The sequence below is a fragment of the Passer domesticus genome, chromosome 3, assembly GCF_036417665.1.
Source record: "Passer domesticus isolate bPasDom1 chromosome 3, bPasDom1.hap1, whole genome shotgun sequence".
Lineage (NCBI taxonomy): Eukaryota > Metazoa > Chordata > Aves > Passeriformes > Passeridae > Passer > Passer domesticus.
Window position 1 is genome coordinate 109082567 of NC_087476.1, and position 20547 is coordinate 109103113.

The 20547-nt window shown below is 40.8% G+C and overlaps 1 protein-coding gene across 15 annotated transcripts in view; it reads right to left on the reverse strand.

Annotated features, from left to right (window-relative positions):
* EHBP1 (EH domain binding protein 1) overlaps window positions 1-20547 on the reverse strand; it is a 205597-nt gene that overhangs the window by 42004 nt on the left and 143046 nt on the right. For 4 of the 15 annotated variants that reach the window (XM_064415015.1, XM_064415002.1, XM_064415008.1 and 1 more), the window contains 3 exons: window positions 10757-10904; window positions 3108-3224; window positions 166-293 (listed from right to left, as the gene is read on the reverse strand). In XM_064415015.1, coding sequence (XP_064271085.1) covers window positions 166-293; window positions 3108-3224; window positions 10757-10904 — 393 coding nt within the window. The remainder of the gene's footprint in view (window positions 1-165; window positions 294-3107; window positions 3225-10756; window positions 10905-20547) is intronic. The other 11 variants (XM_064415009.1, XM_064415006.1, XM_064415005.1 and 8 more) reach the window with 6 other exon arrangements.

Sequence of the window (20547 nt, forward strand, 5' to 3'; positions counted from 1 at the left end):
CAGGAAAAAACTCAGTGCACTGCAAACCTAACTGCACTGCCATGAAGATTTTCTGTGCTTCTGACTCTGAAAGATTTGGTAGGAAATTATTTTCGTCCTCACAAAATACAAACCCTTGATCATAACACACAGGTACCAAAAACAAAAGCATTAAGCAAAACTTACCTTAATGTCTTGCTCTGAGCTATCTGTTACAGTTTTCTGAGCAGCACTGGAGAGTGAATTTGCCACCTGTGGCTGAGCTTCTAGGAGCTTCTTCAGCTTCAAATCCACCAACTTACTGTTTTGTTCTGCTAAATATGCAAATACCACATACAACAGAGTGAGATGCATTTCAATGCAGACTCACTACGACAACGTAGCAATTTAAAAGGTAGATTTAATTCACTTTGCTATCATTTTGAAGTTTAAAAAAATAGAAGGGATTTGTTTTGTGATTGGGATTGGTGCAGGTTTGTGCAACATACATAGATTTTTTCTTGGAAAACATACATGACACTCAGCTGAACAAGTAAACATACTTGCAGACAACAGATGAAAAACACAGAAAGTAGTTAATGTTTAAAGTTATTCCCAATGGGTACATACCTATACTTTGGTATAAAAACACACTTAAAAAGCCATTTATTTAAAGATGACAATTTATCATAGAACTTACATACTGATAACCCCTCAAGTTTATGAAGTACTAATTCATCCTGAGGCTTCTCGGCATAGCTACTCATAAAATTTCAGTATCAAGAAAGACTATTTTCTAGTAATAATTTACTATGATTCATAGAATATGTTGAAACTAGGAGTCATAAAATGCTTCAGAACTGCACCAAAGGGACAGACTCAAAGTCTGCTGAAGCCCTCAATTTTTTTAATCAATTTTAGCGACTTGGATCAGAGCCCAAATAAATAGCAGTTGAGAACTTTACCTCCCACTAATACTCATTCTGTATGTGAATGTTGACTGTCTGAATTTGTAACACACCTACACATGGAGTTATCTACACACACACACATGTAAGGAGGAGGAAGGTGCTAACAGCAAGCTACAGCACAATCTGTGGTGCTGTTCCTGGGCAAGGAAGCAGAGGAACACTGGAACAGAAGCCCCCAGACACACACTGTACATGCAGCCCCATGGGAAGAATCACCCCTGTACTGGAGCCAGCAGAGCATCACCTGCACAGGGGATGCACTTACACCTGGGCCTTGGGCCACAGGCAGAGGAAAGAACAGTTCTGTGTTCTCCCACATGCACAACCTGAGTTTTTTACTGCAGGGTGGTGACTTCTGCTGGTGTGGAAAGTGGAGTCATGACTGTTTAGCCACACAGCTCCTTCCAAGGTTTGGAGTGCTCCAATGCATATTAGCCAAAACATTTTTGGCTTGTGGGCAGTCAAATGCTGCCTGTCTCCAGCAGCAATGGGCTTGGCTGGATTATGAAAAAGGATAGTTTCCCTTTCCTCTGGCACACCCAGTCAGGGTGTCCTTAATTGAGGCTCGCATGTAAGTACATGCACGTTCTTGTGGGTTTATCCATAAACATCATGTAATAACCATGATATAAGAGGCTCACAACACGTAGGAACACAAATACAGACAGAAGCAGTACTTAAAACCAAGAAGGAGTAAAACAAAGGTTTTTTTTCTTGAGAGAGATAAGAGGGGCTAAGATTCAGCAGGGGACTAATTAAGATGGTCCACAATGATCCCAAATCTGAAATTACACTTAACAGTTATACTTTTAGGTGTTCCCAGGAGATTCAGCCTATACTTGGTATGACTGGCAGATATAAACCAAAATCCATGTAGTCTGATGTCTACCACAGCACTAGCCTGCTTTCTGTATTACTGCCCATCTTCCTTCTTACTTGTCTGTACCTCTGGCTACCGTGCAGACTGAACTGCAAAATGATGTCCCAGGTCTTTTCCAGGATGTCTGCCCATGGTGGACTTGGAGAACTGGGCAGTGGGTTTGTATCCCTGAAAAGGTACCTCTTAGAAAAAAAGGCACACAGAAATAAATGCCGGTGGGTCACTGGATAATGGGACAGGAATATTCACTTATTCAGCTTCTCTTCCTTCTAAAATTAACCAGTTTTTATTGGAAAATTATTTGACAGGATTCTGATTTAAGTAAGCTAAATTCAAGTGCTGGAAACACAAAAAATATTTTTTCTTATGTGTCTGAAAATCCTCAAATAGAAAAAAATAAAGGACATCACTCAAATCCTTTGCATGCGAACAAGATTACAAAGTGCTATATACACACCGCTGTTTGTTTAATTTACAAATTAAAAAACACTAAATATGGTTCTGATTTAACATATTATGGACTGCACATTTGGATCTAGCTGGCATGGGCAGGATCAAGCCAGAGAATGCTGAAGATATTCTCTCTCCTGTACTGCCTGTTTCAAGACACAGTCCTGTGCTGGCCAAGTTACTGCAGGCCTGAACTAACTGCAGGATTCCAACATTTCAGCACCACATTTATCACTTAAACTCTGGCTGGGCTTGAAGATTTTTGAAAGGGGGGAATAACACTCCTGTGATTTCAGGTGTTTATAAACCCCCTGTTATTTGAGCACTGTTAAGTAAATAGGACTGCTTCTGCTCATATTTATACCTCCATGCCCCCCAATGGGGCAACAAGGTGTGAACACAAGAACCGGTCCTCAGAAGGAACCGGCGAGACACCAAGTCTATATGAACACAAAAAGACACATTTGCTCCTCTCCCCTGAGCAGATGGGCCAGCATGGCAGTGCAGAGTGGCAGCTGTAGTCACCCACACAATTGCTCATCCCTCTGCCTACGTGGCACAACCCTGGCAGGGTGCTTTCAGGGGGCTCTGCTTCACCAACGTGGCCTAGGGCCCCCTTCCCCATCAAAAGAGCAAGAGACATTTAAATCTGACATTGTTGGAAATAATGATTTAGTTAATTTTAAATTTCAACAAACATGAATGCAGGATATTAAACATTAGGGTTTAGAGACCTGAAAAGGCACACAGGAATAAAGCTGACAGAGAGACAAGCAGCACATCAGTATTTCTATGATGATGGAGTGTTAGTCATGCAAAATACACAAAATAGCGATTATTTAAATTACCCGTTGAATCAAGGTCATTTTCTAGGTTAGTAAGTTCATCTCCACCTCCAGTAACAGAGCATTCAGGAGCCTCCTCATTAGTATCTATCTCAATATTATCATCATCCTCATCCTCATCTGTAGGAACACACAGCATTAAGGTTAGTATTTTCATATGTACATGCAACACTTCACTCAAAAAAAAATGAATGCTTTAGGGAACAAGCTGAGTTATGATAAAAATGCAAATAATTAAATAAGTCTGGAAGGAGACTTCAGTCTGTCCACTTCTGCATGTGTCTTTAAACTGAGGCAATTCATTAAACATATGGGGGTCTCTGCTGGAAACTCCTGCTCCAATAAAGGCAGAGTGTGGCCTCAGCAGTGGCTGTTCCCTGTGCTGAACCTCTGGGTAACTGGAATCAAAATGGTTCCCCCCGGGCTCCCAGTTCTCCACATTGCAGGATGGGTGCCAAAGCTGCCATGTGGCAGGTTCAGATGGGTCTGGACAGCAGAAGGACCTTGAGCTCCTGTCTCCTCAGAAAGGCTCCAGGTTCTGATTTCCCAGCTTGGTGAGGCTTGCTGCTCCTCACCTTGTACAGTACATCCCAGAGCAGTGATCACTGCACCTTGCCTAGGTTTTAATGTCTCCTTCTGGTACTAGGAGGAATGCTACCACCTGGAACATCTCAGTAAGCAACTCTGTCAGGTGCAGTGAGAGCACACTCATGCATTGCTGCTTTCCCAAAACCACAGGACGGGCCAGGCTAGAAGGGACCACTGTGGGTCATCTGCTCCAACCTCCCTGCTCAGGCAGGGCCATCCCAGAGCACATGGCACACGAGGGTGTCCAGATGGTTCTTGAATATCCCCAGTGAGGGAGACTCCACCACCTCTCTGGGCAATCTGTCCCAGTGCTCGGGCACTGCACAGGGAAGTTCTTCCTCATGCTCAGGTGGAACTTCCTGAGCCTCAGCTCCTGCCCCATTGTCCCACTGCCTCTTGTCCCATTGCCCAGCCCTGCTGAGCAGAGCCTGGTCCAGGCTCTGGCCCCTCCCTGCAGGCTCTGCAGACATTGATGAGGCTCCTCTCAGTGTCTCTTCTCCAGGCTGAGCAGGCCCAGCTCCCCCAGCCTCTCCTCAGACCTGAGGTGCTCCAGTCCCTTCATCATCTTTGTCCCCCTCTGCTGGACCCTCTCCAGGAGCTCCACGTGTCCTGAGGAGCCCAGGAGTGGGCACAGCACTCCAGACTGGCCTCCCCAGGGCTGAGCAGAGGGGCAGGATCTCCTCCCTGACCTGCTGGCAGTGCAGCTCCCAATGCAGCCCAGGCTCCCCTTGGCCTCCTTGTCCCCCAGGGCACGGCTGGCCCATGGACAGCTCCTTGTCCAGCAGCACCCCCAGCTCCCTCTGTGCAGAGCTGCTGCCCAGCAGCTCACCCCAGCCTGTGCTGGTGCCTGGGGTTGTTCCTCCCCAGGGGCAGGGCCCTGCACTGGACCCTGTTGAGTTCCAGGAGGTTTTTCCCTGCCCATCTCTCCAGGCTGTCGAGGTCCCTCTGAAGGGCTCAGAGCCCTCTGGGGTATCAGGCACTGCTCCCACCTTCCTGGCACCAGTGAACTTGCTGGGCAGGCACTCTGCCGCTTCATCCAAGTCATTGATGAATAAGTTAAAAGTGCTTTACTGCACTACTTTTCATCAGCATTGTTTGTAACCTACACACATTTTAAATAAAATAACAATTGTAATTATATTTTTATGGGATCTTTCTACCAAGTTTCTCAGAGCAGCTTATGAATTTAACACATAAATGAGCCCCATAATGTTTTATGAAGTAGGCGATTATTATAATTACAATTATGATGATGATATAGGTAAATTATGGCACAGAAAGAGTAAGTAACCTGAAGAAGATCAAATAGCAAGTTCTGAATTGTGAAGCAGATCCCAGAAAAAAATCCTGACTCATATTTTCAATACAAATATATAATGAAATTCAAGTCCATAAAAGCTAGATGAGTACTTTCAAAGTAAGTAGATACATTGTATTTGCTCACTTTTAGATCTCATATCAAACAGTATCTACACTTGTTCAGAATTCCACTAACATTTTTTTCCTATGTACACATGCGTGTGTGTAAAAATGATAAAAAGGAGTAGGCTTAAGTACATCTGAAGAAACAAGAGAGTAACTGAAGGAACTTTAAAATATCTAAGGACAAAAAATACAAATTATATATACAGGACACAGGTATATTCAAACATCATATAAACAAAAAGGATCCTAAAGATAGTACCATGATGCCATAATTTTGAATCCCAGAGGTTTGGACCAGGATTGGTGCTGACCACTCATGGCTTAGAAACACACTCCCAGACCTGGAGCTTGCACTGTAGGCCCACACTGCTGTCATGAAGGTCATACAACTGCATCTTTACTCTATCCCTTTATTTTCACAGCACCTATAATTCCCATTTTAGGAGACTGTTGATTTTTTTATGTCTACTACTTTTTTTTAACCAGCTGCTCCCTCAATTGCCCTGTAACTAATCAACATCTTTCACAGACCTCTGCTGATATAGGGTAAGGCTCTTGCTGCCATAAACAGGAACAAAAAGGTTCCCATGCCAGTGTCCCACTTATCCAACATCAGTTGTGTGTGTGATGGAGCAGCAGCCTGTGAAGCAGGACCCCTGTGCTTCAGCTGAGCACCATGACATCCCTGGGCTCCCCTCCATGTGTTCTCCTTGGTCTCTAGAAGACTCAGCTTTCTTCCAAGCTGCCCCAGATTGAGCCAGAGTGATGGAGAAGAACACCTCCTTGCAGCCAATCCAAGATCTGAGACCAGATCTGGGACCTGACAGACTGTGCTTCAGGTGTGGAAGTGGGTGGGTAGAAACACTCCCAACTCTCTGAGACACCCCCTCTGTTTCCACTTAAACTCACACAGGTGATCCTGGGATCTGGACTGCTGCTGCTTCAGGAAGTGCAGAGATAAGTGAAAAAAGTAGAATGGCACAGCATGATCTTCATGAAGTGGAAAAAGGACAAAAAGTAAAGGGATAAAAAGCAGACTGAGGAGAAAACAGAGAATGGTAAAGCAACAACAGCAGCAATTTTGATGGTTTTGAATTTCCTTCAAAGCAGCTCTACTGTTTCTGATGAGGAGCTGGACTTTGCACACCATTATAAATCTTTCATGATGCTGCTGGAGAAATTCAGTGGCACTCAGTCCATGGTACTCCCAGATACATCCTGGAATTCACAGGGGAACACTGAAAGCATGACTGGGCTACTGTGGACATTTGGAAGAGGTAGAAGGGAAGAAAGAGAGACTCTCATGGCAGAAGGAAACCAAATCCACCTTGGGCTTAGAAGCAGGCAATGACTTTTGGAATCACCCAGAGTCAGCTCACAAGGTCAGCTCACAGCTACTAGTCATCCCACCTCATGCTAGATGTGTCAAAACAATCTAAACAAGATGACAGGGTTTAAGACTCCTGCATACTAAGGGAATGCTTATATTACATTATTTGATTTTCTTTAATTTAATATAGCAAGATGAGATCAGAGGCACTGCGTTTGACACCACCATTTTAAGAAACAAAAGAGATGGCAACGTGGAAGACACCAGTTTCTAGTATCAGATAATGACCTGACCTAGTATTTAATTTAAAGTTGGCAGACTTTGACTGAATATGATTATCAGGACAATCACACTTTATTTTTAAAAAATCAATTAAAAGCAGTAATTTGAAGTAATTTCAGAATTTTACAAGTATCTTTAAAAATCTAGATTCCTTGATTTAAATTACTCTAGGGTTTTTTTTCCGGTTCAATGTTCTTTCAGTGTATTAAAAGGGAAATGTGTTTAGTCAGCATGTTACAACAAGATTTTGCAATTATAAATGATAAAAGGAACAACATGATGAAGAGATAACAGATATCTTTGATGAAAAGAACAAATTGCTAGTGTGAAAAACTTAAAGCATTTGGTCTAGAACCAGGGCAGATATTTAGAAAATGACTGAAGGACTGAAGTACTGCTTCCTTGGAAAGTATGTAAATTTGAATCCCAGAAAAACAGTAAAGCTTTACTATGTCATGAAAGAATGAATAAAATAAAAGATAAAGGATTGAGTCACCAACTTAAAAGCACTGACCATCTCCTGCACAGCACGGATTGCAGTCTGGACTGGAGAGAGGGAAATAAGTATCTTTTGGAACTACGTGGAAATGCCCGAATATTGGTGGAAAGGGACCCAGAGGCATTTTATAGCTCTTATGTCTTACTACTCAAGATTAAGGTCAGGCCTAATTTGTGGTTAAACTGATATTCTCCTGACTTGGTTTAAGCTTGTCCACATGCAAAGGATTTGCAGCTGACTGCATCAATTTCTAGATTAAATGAAAAAGGAATAATTTTCATAGTGAAGCAAAAGCATTGATGGGGGCTGGATCACGTTACTGGGAGAAGCTCCACAAACAGCACTTGCTCTTCAGGAAACATATCTCCAGCCTTGAGCATTGTCTCTGGGAAATCCTTCAGGCTTGTGGATTTTGAGATATTTAGTTTATTTACTTCCAGGTACAGAGCTCTCTTTAAGGCTACAGGATGTGACAGGAGCCTGGGCACAGTAATAAAGGCAGCAAAGGCAGGGAATGGAAGAAATGCAGAGTCGAAATACTGGTTCTGTGTACAAGACATCTGATGTCAGGACAAGAAATTACAGCAGTAACTGTCGACAGATAGAAACACTGCCTGCTAAAAATATTAAGGACCTAACACTCGCTCCATGAGTTGGAAACTAAGCATGATGAGTAAGGCTGTGCCACGACACACACTCCCTGAAGATCATTGCCTCAGAAGTGAGATCTTGAACATACCCAGTCCTCACCACCCCTGGGTCCAGGCCACTTCCTCACACCGACGCCAGCTCAAATAAACAATGGAGATGTGCCAGAGAGTAAAGAAAACTCACCACCCAAATCCCAGAAGAGCAGACGGGTGTTCCACTGCTCAGGGACAATTCCCAGATAATGTGTCAATTCTGTTGTCCCGGTGCTGCTAGGAGAAGGGGGGATATTTGGATCTCTATCTCGATACTGTCCCTGGATCCATCTCAAGGCATCCGCTTATCAGCCTGAAGCTAATAGGACATCTCATAAATTTGAAGCTGCCATCCCAAACCCTCTGGCAGTTGGCAGGAAGAATTTCTGCAGTATTTTCTGTCTCATATGCCAAATAACCTATGAAAAAGACTGGATTTCATAGCTAGGGATGCTGCTTATCCAGGAAAGTTTCAACTTGCCATAGTCATTTGAGTTTCTCAGACCTTGGTTAAATAAAGCCTTTTAACAAAGAATTTTGCAGCAGTGCCAAAGCGTGAAATTCTTAATGAGCACAGAGAAACAATGAAAGAGATCATGCTTTTACCTACAGTTGTAAGGAAGAAGTTAGTCTTTAAAGACTACAGAATCCCAGAGCTGAAATGCCACTTTTTTCTGAAATAATTGAATTGAGAGTAAAATTATTTGGTACATTCCCTTTTTGTAAATCAAAAAGTAATTGCAATCAATGCAGAAGAAGAGATTAATGATGTATAATCGACAAGAGAGCTCAGAAAACACAAGATAATAAGCTTGTCTTGGGTATTGTGTAGGGAATACAGGATTCTACACAATAAAAATGTGAATGCAGTTAGGGGAAATATTCAAAGTCCAGTACTAATAAAGAGACTGTCTATTAAATCCTAATTTTTGGTGGAAATTGAAAAATCAAAAAGACTAAACCCAGAAATAATTCCAATTAATTTGGTCTGTAAAGTGTTGGTGCCATTTCACAGAACGACTACATTTTAGAAAAATTAATTTCTTTAGGGGAAATTTGGTGTAGCACCTGAAAATACTAGTGGTGTGGTAGAATTATGTGGAAGAAGTGCCATAAGGAAAACTCCTTGAGAAAGTGGAAGCAGGAGAAAATGCTATAAAACGCACACTGACACAAAAAGAGCAAAGAGGGATACAACAAGACAGGGAATGAAAACTTTATGTCCAAGAGAAGTTCAAAAAGACTGGCCAAACTATTGCATGAACAAAAAAAAATCGAAGTAGGAAGTATAAATCAATTCAAAAGTAGAAAGCTGGGAAATTTTTGTGCTGGATAAAACCCAATAGGTAGAGTGGTGATTGCTTTATAAATGAGTTGTCATCAGTGCTGATACTGTCTGCTCCTTTAGTAACACTAAACTCTGGGTGCATATGCAATCTCCTCCTACAAATACAGTTTTCTTTTAATATATACGCACTGCTATCTGTCTGACTGCTTACAAATTGCAAGAAGGGCAGGAAGAGAAATGGCAAAATACAGAGGAAAATATGAACAGGATGACCACATCCCAGAAAGAAGCACGTTGGGATATTTAGCAACTCTACAACTGAGTCACTGCAACAAAACAGGGTCACTGTTATCCAGCTGAGCACCCAGGACAGAACCAGACAAAGACCTTACTTTGAGAGAAGGTATGGCAGGAACAGCTATGCACAGGCATGATGACACAGGGGGAAGGAAGTAATGAAATAATGTAGGATGGGGAATCATGAACTGTGAAGAGGGATGAGGAACACCCTGGCCTAGGTAATACCCAAGTCCTGTGTCATTTGGCTTAGCCTGTCTTACTGCCATCAAGGATATAATTTCTCTACTTGTCACAAAAGAGAGTTATGTTGGCAAGCTTGGTTTACTGGGAACAGAGAGCAAAACTGAAGACCAGACTCAAAGGGAGATGTACATCTCACTGCTTTCTCTTTGGTGTTAAATGGAACAGAAGTGTAGGGCTTAGGGTGCAGTAAGACTGTATTTAAATATTTAGGCATACAAAATACACAGTAGAGAAGAAATATTTTTGTTGAACCTACATGCATTGTCAGTACCAAGCTGGATTTTCCTTACACTTTGGTTTATGATGACGAGTTAGTTTGAGAAACACTATTTCCTTTACAATATGTAGAAAACATTAAAGGAGCAAGAAGCCTGCACTGAAACGTGTGCTCAGCACGTTTGAGCAGACCATTTGAGTTTGAGTGACACTACATTACTCCAGCTCATAGCAATGGCAGGTATATGAATTTTAATGCTATTTCAAAATCAGCTTAATAACATTATAGCAATATTACAACTCAAAACCTGTAAAAGCAAGTGGTCTGTCAAAAGACTGCCATTTAAATTCAAAAGATTGTTGCCCCTACCTCCCACAGACCACCTTTAAAATTCTCTTCTTTTGAACACATTTAATATAAAACAACATTTCTGAAATATTTCAAATGTTTTTTCCCCAAAATTATGTCCATGTTCCTATATAAAAATATATATTGAAGGGAACCAACAACCATGAAATTCTAAGAAACTGTGAGTAATGAGAAATCTGTAAATAATGGGCAAACATGAGCTACTCATTCACACAACTTATTTTTTTTCAATCACATGCATACTTTTCTTTTAACTGTTGGAAATTATGTGACACAACGTGGATTTAGGAAACACACCTACAGCCAGGTCTTCTGATACCTTCACCCGATGAGCAACAACGTTTTGAAGTGCGAATAAAAGTGACACCCAAAAAGGTCTCTGGTTTCTAGGTTGCCATAGGAATAAGATACAAGGTTCCTCAGCTCACCTCCAGATGCCTTTGACCTTTCTTTCAACTTTTCTGCAGCCATTTCAGTGTAGCTGGGAAGTTCTGACATCTTCACTCCAGATCGAGCTTCTGCTATTAGCTGACGAGCTCTCTCTCTCAGCTGCCGACGCCGCTCTTCATCTTGCTGCTAAGATATATTGAACAGTTGCCAACTCAGTAATTGACAGAAATGCAATTTCATTCTCAATCTGATCATCATGATAGGAACTGGTTTACAGCATGGTGCTTGGCCCACATTATAAATAGGACGCTCGATATCAGTTGGGTGTCACACCACAATTTTTAAAGACATCCATGCGTCAGATTATTTTTTTAGAGCATTCCCCAAATTATTACTGCATTAGAAACCCGATGATTTGCAATGTAAAGCTTTTAGAAATTATGTTCTATAAAAACACCTTGATGAAAATTTGCAGACACTTTAGTCTCAAAGTAATCACACCCAATGAGTGATTTGAGTGAAGATTTACTGTGGTTATAAAATGGTTTTACTAAATTGAATTACTCATTTGAGTAGTATTCTGTCACAAAACTGAACGGAGAAGCCAGATACTGCTCTTGGTTACTCCAAGCACCAAGCTGACTTCAAACTATAAAGTGGCATCGAATCTGAGGCATGTTCTTTGACTTCAATGGGTATTTTTCTTTAAAAAAAACCCCAAAAACCTAATGAAAATTACTGAAAGAACAATAGATGCTCTCAGAGCAGAAAAGACTTTGCATCCCTTTAAAACATCCTACTAGTGGGGCTTTGGTCAATAATTAAGGGAATCATACTGGAACCATGCCAGGTAGTGCTGTCTCACTAAAGCTCATAAATTAGTAGTGTGATAATATTTCAGTTAAATAAATAAACAAAGTTCTGCAGCACGAAATTTTGTAAAAGGCTAACCCACCACGATAAAAAAAACTTCAGAAAAAGATCTGTTTAAACGTATCTATAAGACTTGACCGTCTCCATAAGAGAAACTATTTCAGTTTTCACCATAAGCATGGGATTTTGCTAAGTTAGGACTGTTCTTCCCCTCCCCTGAATACCAGAAACGCTCACACAGTGCAAAGAAGTCAGTGCTTGGCTTAAATCTAACCTGCCAATAAGTTTATGTATTATTGACATAATGACCTGGATAAATCCCAGGTACAGGCTGTTGACCTGAACTAAGTGGAATATAACAAACTGCCTAATTTTGGAGAGCCATTCTGGCAGCCTTCCCACCAACCCAGAAACTTGAGCATCCCACACCTGCAGAGGCTGGTGAGAGCTGTTGCTAAGTGCTATTTAGTTTAAGCAATCATTAATAAAACAAGTGCAAAATACTAATTAGGTACATTTTATCCATTTCCATGTAAATTGTTTGTTTGTAGCTATTTACTCAGCATTGTTCTCGGCACAATAGAAAAAATGCAAATGACTGAATCAGAATGCAGCCCTAATGGGACTTTCTGTTTATAACCATTAGCCCAGAGGTGTGCTGTAATTCAATCCTCCAGCAGAAAGATTTAGCCTCATTAACAGCTTGCATGGGCAGGTTACAACTCATAAAACCCTACAGTAAACAAAGTATATGGACACAGCACAATATCTCGCCTCTGAGTGACAGAGTCCCGATTCCCTATCAGATTGCCTTGATTTACTTTTCTCCTAATGTCCTCCCCGGGAAAGACAATTCTGCCTGGGCCCTGCGAGGCAGCGGGATGGCACATGGGCTTTGTTTGCTTTCTCACCCTTTAACTTCCCAGAAGGCAGAGAGCAACAGTTCTATCAAAAATTTATTTGGTAAAGTACACATTAGAAAGACAACTGGAAAGCTTCTCCCCCCCACCTCCTCCTATGCACTATAATAGATCAATTTAATTTAATTTCTAGCCAGCCAACTGACACAGCAAACGGTTTTATTTCGACCCACAGTATTTGGTAACATTAATTACATTGAATTTTACTTGAAATAAAACTGCGCAAATCTCTAATATTCCTAATTCCTTGGATATAGGAACTTAAATGACTTCTAAGAACGAATGTACAAAACTAAGATTCCCACATGATTTAACGTCAAACAATTTAATCTACTTCAGCACACGTAATTTAAAATAGGGCCAGTTACGTGTTTGTGACAAAAATACCCTAAACTGAGCAGGCTGATTTCTCCTTCTTTCCTCCCCTCCTCCTGAAAGAGAACTTGCATCCTGAATTATTAGCATAGTCATTAACATCCCGGGGATCTCCAAGCAAACACAGATTATGGTGGCTTGTGTTTGTGCTGATTAAGCCAATCATCACCAGCGGATAAGGGAAAAACCAGCCTAGTTCTTGCTTAAATTCAATTCAGGTATTTGAACCCTCCGTTACTGAGCTTGGCAGAGGAAACGCTGGTAAGAATGGGCAATGAAACTGAGAGCAGAAAAAGTAGACAGTAAGTTTTGAGGTACAGAAAAATAGTTAAACAGCATATCAAGCTAGAATTTGGAAAAGAAAGGACTTGAGAGAGGTACAGAGGCACAAACAAAAATTAAAAAAAACCAAAAAAGCAACCCAGGAGATATGAAAAGAAGCACTGCATCAATAAAGGACCAAGCAAACACACATACAGTGACTTATTTTTCCCTGTACAATTGAAAAGAAAACTCAGTAAAATCTTCCACCCTCTGACATGCCAAAGAGACATTACAGTTTTCTTTGTTATTTCCCCCCCAACTATTTTGTAATGGTTTAAAGATCTGCCATGCAGATGCACAGTGAGGAAAACTTCACTATTTAAGGACAAACTCTTCAAGAATAAGTAATGTAATTCCTTGTTTCCCTCCTATAAAAATGTATTGGTATGCAATTTTTATATTTCACAGTTCACTGACATCTCGGCAAGCTTTCTTCCACTGCTTCAATGGTGCTACTTTTAATTTTATCCTCCTTAGTCCTAGTAATTAAAGTGATCAGCAGTGGCATCCCAACGGCTTTGACACAGCTACAACCCCCTAGCTGACTCCGGCTTTTAAGGGAAAGGGGAAGAAAAAAAAGGACGGGAGTTTCATTTCACTGGAACAAGAAAATCAAGCTTCTCCAATCCTCAACTTTATCCAATTGTTCTTTCAGCAGCCTTTGGATCTTAAGAAACAAATAAAAATGGCTGCCATTAGGGGGTCCTGTTTGTACTCGCCGCAGACGGCAGTGACTGACATTACTTTGGCCAAAAATTATGCCGTGGATTTGGGAAGGTGAATTCGAATGTGAAACACTGGCAGGGCAGTTTCCGAGATCATTACCCAGCCAGCTGAGAGCTGCCCAACTCAGGAAAATATTGAGAGTGGTGGAGTCTTTCAAGGCAAAAAAACCCCTAACACCCCCTTAAAAACCATCTCCTTAAATGACTAAAAATTTTGCAACCTTCTCACATGAAAAAGAAAATAAACCACAAAACCTTCGCTAGGGATTTTCAGTCCTCCTTTGGTAGAATTTTAGGGGGATGCAAACTGACTTTACACGAGAATTCTGATAATTATCATCTTCTCACTACAAAAAAAAAATACAATCTGTCTAACTGCATTTATTTGACATTTATAAATTAAATTCTTTACTGTGTCCATAGACTGGGGGACAAAAGTAAAATTTAAAAAATGTGGTAAATTGCTTGTAATCCACAGTAACAAAATCAAACCAGAACTGTATGAGAGGGAGTAGTTCCTGAAGCTGCAGGTTTCAAAATGGTTCGTGGTCAGCCGTGAGTGCACAGTACATCTAAGAGAAAGAACTTGACTGCCACCTCTTTCATCATTAGACAGGAAGAACGGCTCTGTTATTAGCCATTCAGAAAGAAAAAGACTTCTGTGCTTGTCCAGAGGCAAGGATTACCAAAATGTACCTATTCAGGATTACCAAAATGTACCTATTCAGTTAGAAGAGAAGACGGAATTTAAAAAAAAATAAAAAAAAAAAAAAAAAAATTACATGAGCTTTAAAGGTTTGAGCAGGCTGGGTTGTACTGTGACCTTGATCGGCTCTTGTTTGAGTAAATAGGATTTGGGATGAAACATTAAAACTGTTTAGCAGATCTTTTCAAACCATTTCAAACTTTTCTTATGTTGGTTTATAATATAACCAGACATGCTTGTAAATGGCCACACCTGCTCATTCCTCTGGGGATGGCCTGATCTCTGCCTTTGCTAACAAAGAAAGGACGGGAGAAAAAAAAAATCAGCCTTTCTTGTTGCAAAACAGAGTGGAAAGTCAAAATCTTTCTCAAGTTTGTCCCATCTGGTCAGATTAAATCTTTGATCACCCTGGGGATCACATTTATGTTTGGTCTCTACCACTGTTTCAGAACAGCTCAAAATACACAGGTAGTGAGCAAAATATGGATTGCTAAGCAAGGAACACTCAGCATAAACAAAAGTGGCTTTGGATTTCTGTGGCTGCTCAGATTGTAGGAGATGGTAAGCCAAGTCAGACATAAACATGTTGGATATTTTCTGCCTTCTGCCTGGTGTCTACATCGGCTACGTCACTACTCATAAACAGCATGTAGCTTGAGAATATTTTTTCGTGAATGTATATCACAAAAAGTATCAAACTGCTTAAGGAGCTATTGGCTTAGGAGCTATGGCACCTATACACTGATGAGACAAGACAGAATGAACACAGAAGTAGCTCAAAGTCAAAACTAGAAGAATCACAAACAATATCTTAACAAAGATGTCCCCCTTAAGAAAAAAAGCTCCCAAAATTCACAACAAAATGGGATGGTGTGGCTGTAAAATGGAAAACATCTCCTTAAAGCAAGGAGGCATTTTTAAAGCAGCAGCAAACAATTTCTTCAATTGTTATTTTTTAATTTAAAAAATAATTTTATGTTGTTCTGGAAAACGTACAATTCAGTTGGTACAGTATTTCTCTGTGAAGAATGGTGGCTGTAGAAAAACAATCCACTGATAATTTAATTCCTTGTGTCATTGTGAAAGTGAAAAACTCTTGGTTTACTGAATGGAAAAAAAATATTTGAAAAAAAGAATGGCTGACTAAGTAAGTATCACCTTGTGCTACATCCAAGGCCTCTTGCTGGTTGTCTGGCTGCTCTTTTGTAGGCAAAAAGGAGCTGAACGCTCTCTGGCTCCTTAGATCTGGTCCAACAAATGCACTGCCAGTCATGCACACGGATCCAGCTTAAAACTCAGTGTGAGCCTAAAAGAAGCTAGTCAAACTGGCACCTACTCATGCAGAAGTAGATAGATTTGTCATGACAGGCTGATTATTCAATGTAAAGAAACAGTTTAGCTTTTCTAATCTGGTACAAATACATCTTTCTCAGAGAAAAAAGTAAAAGGTCTAACAGTTCAAGTATTTATAAGTAAAGAAACCAACAAAAAAATTGTAACGTCAAAGTGAACCACAGGTATTTGTGCTGAAGCATTCTGCTAAACAGCCCCCAAGTTCTACTCAGATAAATAAGATTTAACCCATTTAACCATTTCAGAGCTGCACATCTCTGCGACAGAGGTGATCTCATCTGTTTCGCACTGCAATTGGCTCTACTGCAAGTTTCAGGGACAGGCTGAGATCCCCAATTCCAAAATCACGTTGTGTTTTCCTTCTGTCCTCACTTGCTTGCGCTAGTGCAGAGGAAACACCAGGAAACACCACCGAAAAAGATGACCTAAACCAAAAGCAGAGACAAAGGCCTCCACTAACTTCTTCTCTGGAATTTTCCCTGCTTAGGCAAGTTTGTGCTCTCCCCCATCCAGGAAGTATAATTAAGGTCAACAATCACCTAAGGTGCTGGTTCTGCCTGTCATGGTGACTGACTGCCGGTGCTATTGGCATGACCCACAAACAGGGGCTCAAGCATGCCGGCTCAGAAATATCCTAAAATAGTGCCACCATCCAGACAGGGCAGAATCTGAGATGAACAGGCTAAAGATGGTGTTTTCTGTGCCTTTCCACAGCTGAGTTACAGACAGAAGTTAAGAAAGCTGCTTACTCATTGTAGGAGTCAACATTCGTCGAGCTCCACTTAAGGGATTTTCTCTTGTGTAAACTTGACTTTATAATTTAAAAAAAAAAAAAAAAAAGTAAAAAAAAAAAAAAAAAAGTGGTGTTATGAAACAAAGACTTTTGGCAAGTGTATGGGATGCGTAAGCTGGAGAGCAGCATCTCTCAGACTGCCATCCTGGGAAGCTTCCTCCTGGGGCGGGCAGCCCCGCGCCAAGGGAGGGGACGTGCCCTCCTGAGGAATGCTCCCGGGTCACTCCCAGCCGAACAAAGCCGGCGGGCTGCAGGGGGCCTCCGAAAGTTGGTTTTCCTCCCCGCCTTCTCTCAATTTTTGGGGGAGGGTAACAAGATCCCTGTCTGCTTCTATGTGATGAGAATGAAAAGAACAAGTGCAAACCCCACATCTCCCTGGACCCTATTTTGCTGGTTTGGTTTTTTTTAAAGTCCTGCAAACTGCTGGCAGGTTTTTTTAATGGAAAATACCAATCGCCTAAGATCTATACCTAGCCTTTTGCCAATAATGAGAAAACTTCACCTTCTGTCCCCAGCAATTCTTAGGAAATCTTTTGCTGTTATTCCTACAAATCCAATTACAGATTGTTGAGTAGCTAGTGGAGTAAGCTTATTGAGGAGTGTCACATCACTAAGTCGTGCGTATGTGTTTCAGTTTGTAATGTGGTCTGAGCCGCTGTAGAGGTGTCAACTTAAAATGCAAGTAAGTAGCAGAACAGGGCTAATCCCAGCCACTACTCCCCTGCAGCCAAATTGTAGCGCAATGAATGACAGTGGAAATGCAAAGATGCCACTGTGCTTATCACACACAGCCAGATGGTGGACCTGGATCAATGCACACATGCCACGATCAATGCATTTGATAAAGAATTAAGAAGAAAACTGTACATGTTATCAAAGAACTTGTACATGGCATAATTATGATTCTGCATGTGCTTACTGATGATATTGGAGACTCAGAGGCAGGTGATAATGAAACTGATAGGAAGAAATAGCTTAAAGGCTACAGCATATGGCCTCAGCACTAAGAAATCTTGTCAAATAGTTCAGAAAGCTTTTTTAACTGTTATTACAGGCTGCTCATAGTGCAAGCTGGTGGCAACGTTTTAATTTTTTTTAAACCTGAAATGTCAAAAAGTTACAAAAGCTGTACTTTTCAGAATGGTTCAGAAAATAATTAAGATGCTATTGTGTTTTAAACATGGCAAAAAAACTACAGGTAGAGAGAGCATTCACAATTTAGGGGTGGGGGGAGTAGCTGGGCATTTAAATATACATCTACAATTCTGTGTTTCCTGAATAAATGTATTTAGACTTTGAGGGAGCTTGTGGCAGTTTAAGGAATGTATCTTGCTAGCAATATGCATCCAGCACGCCAATTTCTACAGATGCAGTTTCGATATTGTAGAAATTTCGGTATTATCGAAATGTATCGAAATGCACTCGACATCAAACGCAGAGTATTTCCCTGCTCGCATTTGTACCCTGTCAGCTGAGTTACAGACACCTTGGATGTGAAAGAAGGTAATTAAAGATTTGTGGAAAATAAAGTCTAAAGTAATACAAAAAATTTTATAATGTATAAAAGGTACCTAAAATACAAATTCTCATGCTCCAGTTGATAGATGAGCTGTCTAATCAACGCCTGGACGTAACTTAAGTGCTCTCATTAGTGTGAAGACCTTCAGGCTAAATAAGACTAAATCCCTTAAAAATTGCTTCTGCAATAGAAAAATCCCCCTTACCATTTTCCTCTGCCTAAATCATATCAATTAAAAAGAGAGAAGGGGAGGGAGGGAGAGAGAGAGGCATTTTCACATGACTTTGTTTTAACTGACACTCAAAAATCTATCTTCTGAATCCAATTTAAAATGTCTAGGCAAAAAAAAAAGTTCATTAGCAATCAAAGAAACAAAAAAAAAATCACCCCGAGTTTAGTTTCTCTTTCACTTTGAACCTGAATCTTTACTCGGCGCTAAGGTGCATAATGCCCATTGAATCCTTCACCGTAACTTCTTTTTTCCACCCCAAACGTTTAATCAACATTGCAGTTTTACATTAAATGATAAAATTTATCAAAACGATCCTCCAGAAGAGTGAAGCGCTTATTTTATTTTCAGCAGGCTGAGGAGGGACACTCTCCACCTCCCCCCCGCTCCCCGCCAACCCCCGAATTTCAATTTGTCCTGACAAACCATTGGGTATTAAATTCTAAAGGCACGCAGAGTGCATAAAGAACTGATGGCTTGATTAGCTCTTGTGGTGCAATTGAAGGAGCTGTCTCTCTCCCCGCTTCTCCATTTTGAGAAACACTTTGATCTTCGTTCAAGTCAATTCATGAACATCAACTGACAAGACTGCATGAAACACCCCAATGGTTAGGCCCAAACTCGTAGCAAACTATTTGGTTTCATTAAGGCTTTAGGAGAAGTGACCAGTGACAGTCCTTTCATTCAGAAGCCAACAGGCAAGTGACTATTTAAAGTTTAATGTGCACAATGTACTGCTGAAGGCCACTACACCTATAGTCAGTCACTCAAGTATGAATGCCTTTACCTACTATTTTGTGACATGTGAACTGCTAAGTGCAGCTGCAGTCTCATTAATGCATTCGCCCAGATTTGTTTGCAGGTCTAAATAGATGATTCACAGAATTTCTGGTGAGAGAAACAACTGTATCTTCAAAGGAAGGTAGAACAGCAGGTGCTATGTAAAAGCCAGCGATTAAAAACAGATTGTGATTTTAAACGCAGCAATTTACTCGAGATTTGCACAAATGTAGCAGAAATATTATCTGTTCTGGTTGAAAATATGAAAGAATTTGAATCACATCACCCGCACAACGCAGGGTGTTTGGGCTGGTGTCGCACTTTGCTACAGTACACTACTTACACATCACTCTTCCCCTTTTTTAGTTGCCCTCTCCAAAGAGTCCCACTTCAAAGAGTTCATTTTTGCACCAGTTCCTGTCAATGCAGGTCAGAAACACTAAAGTGGAAAGTGGCTGCAGTGCCGTGGCACAAAGAGTCTCCGCGGCTGAAATCAAACAAAGCCCAATTAAACTAATCATAACGTCCCAGTGAACACAAGGAAGCTCACCTGGTATTTCTGGACTTCTTGTGTGAATTCCCAACTCTACTCGGTACTTGGTACTATAATTACCCTGACCAAAATACTGTGAAATTACTGCTCTGATCTACTAATGGCTGCAAAAAATCCCGTCGCTGTGGTTCCATGCCAAGGGGCCGTAGCAAGGTGGCGCAATGCTTTCTGACAGAGACGACAACTTCGAAAAACTCAAAAGGGAAAATTAACGGGATGTGGTTTATGTTGCCAAGGACTGTTCATTAATTACCAATTTAATCACTGCTGGAGGCATGACATTACAAAAATCTGGCTGAAAGTTCTAATAGATTATGAAGACCACCTAAGAAGAGTGACCAAGAAATGTACAAAACAATTAATACTGTTTCACTGCTATCAAAGACACTCAGATTATTTTACATCAAGTGAAGCAAAAGAATTAGTAGCTTCACAGTGCCACCACTAGGAACTGTAAATACAATGGCACACAATTAGTAATGCACATGTGACTTTTCGTTCAAGGCATATATCCTTGGGAAAGCCAGAACACGATAAGGAGAACAAAAGAAACATTTTTAAATGAAATGAATAAAGATTTTAACTCTACCCTTGTGCATGCTGAGCAATCACAGAATAGGCAATGCAAAATACAGCTCTAAGTAATGGCGATATCATCCTGGGATTCACAACAGCGTGT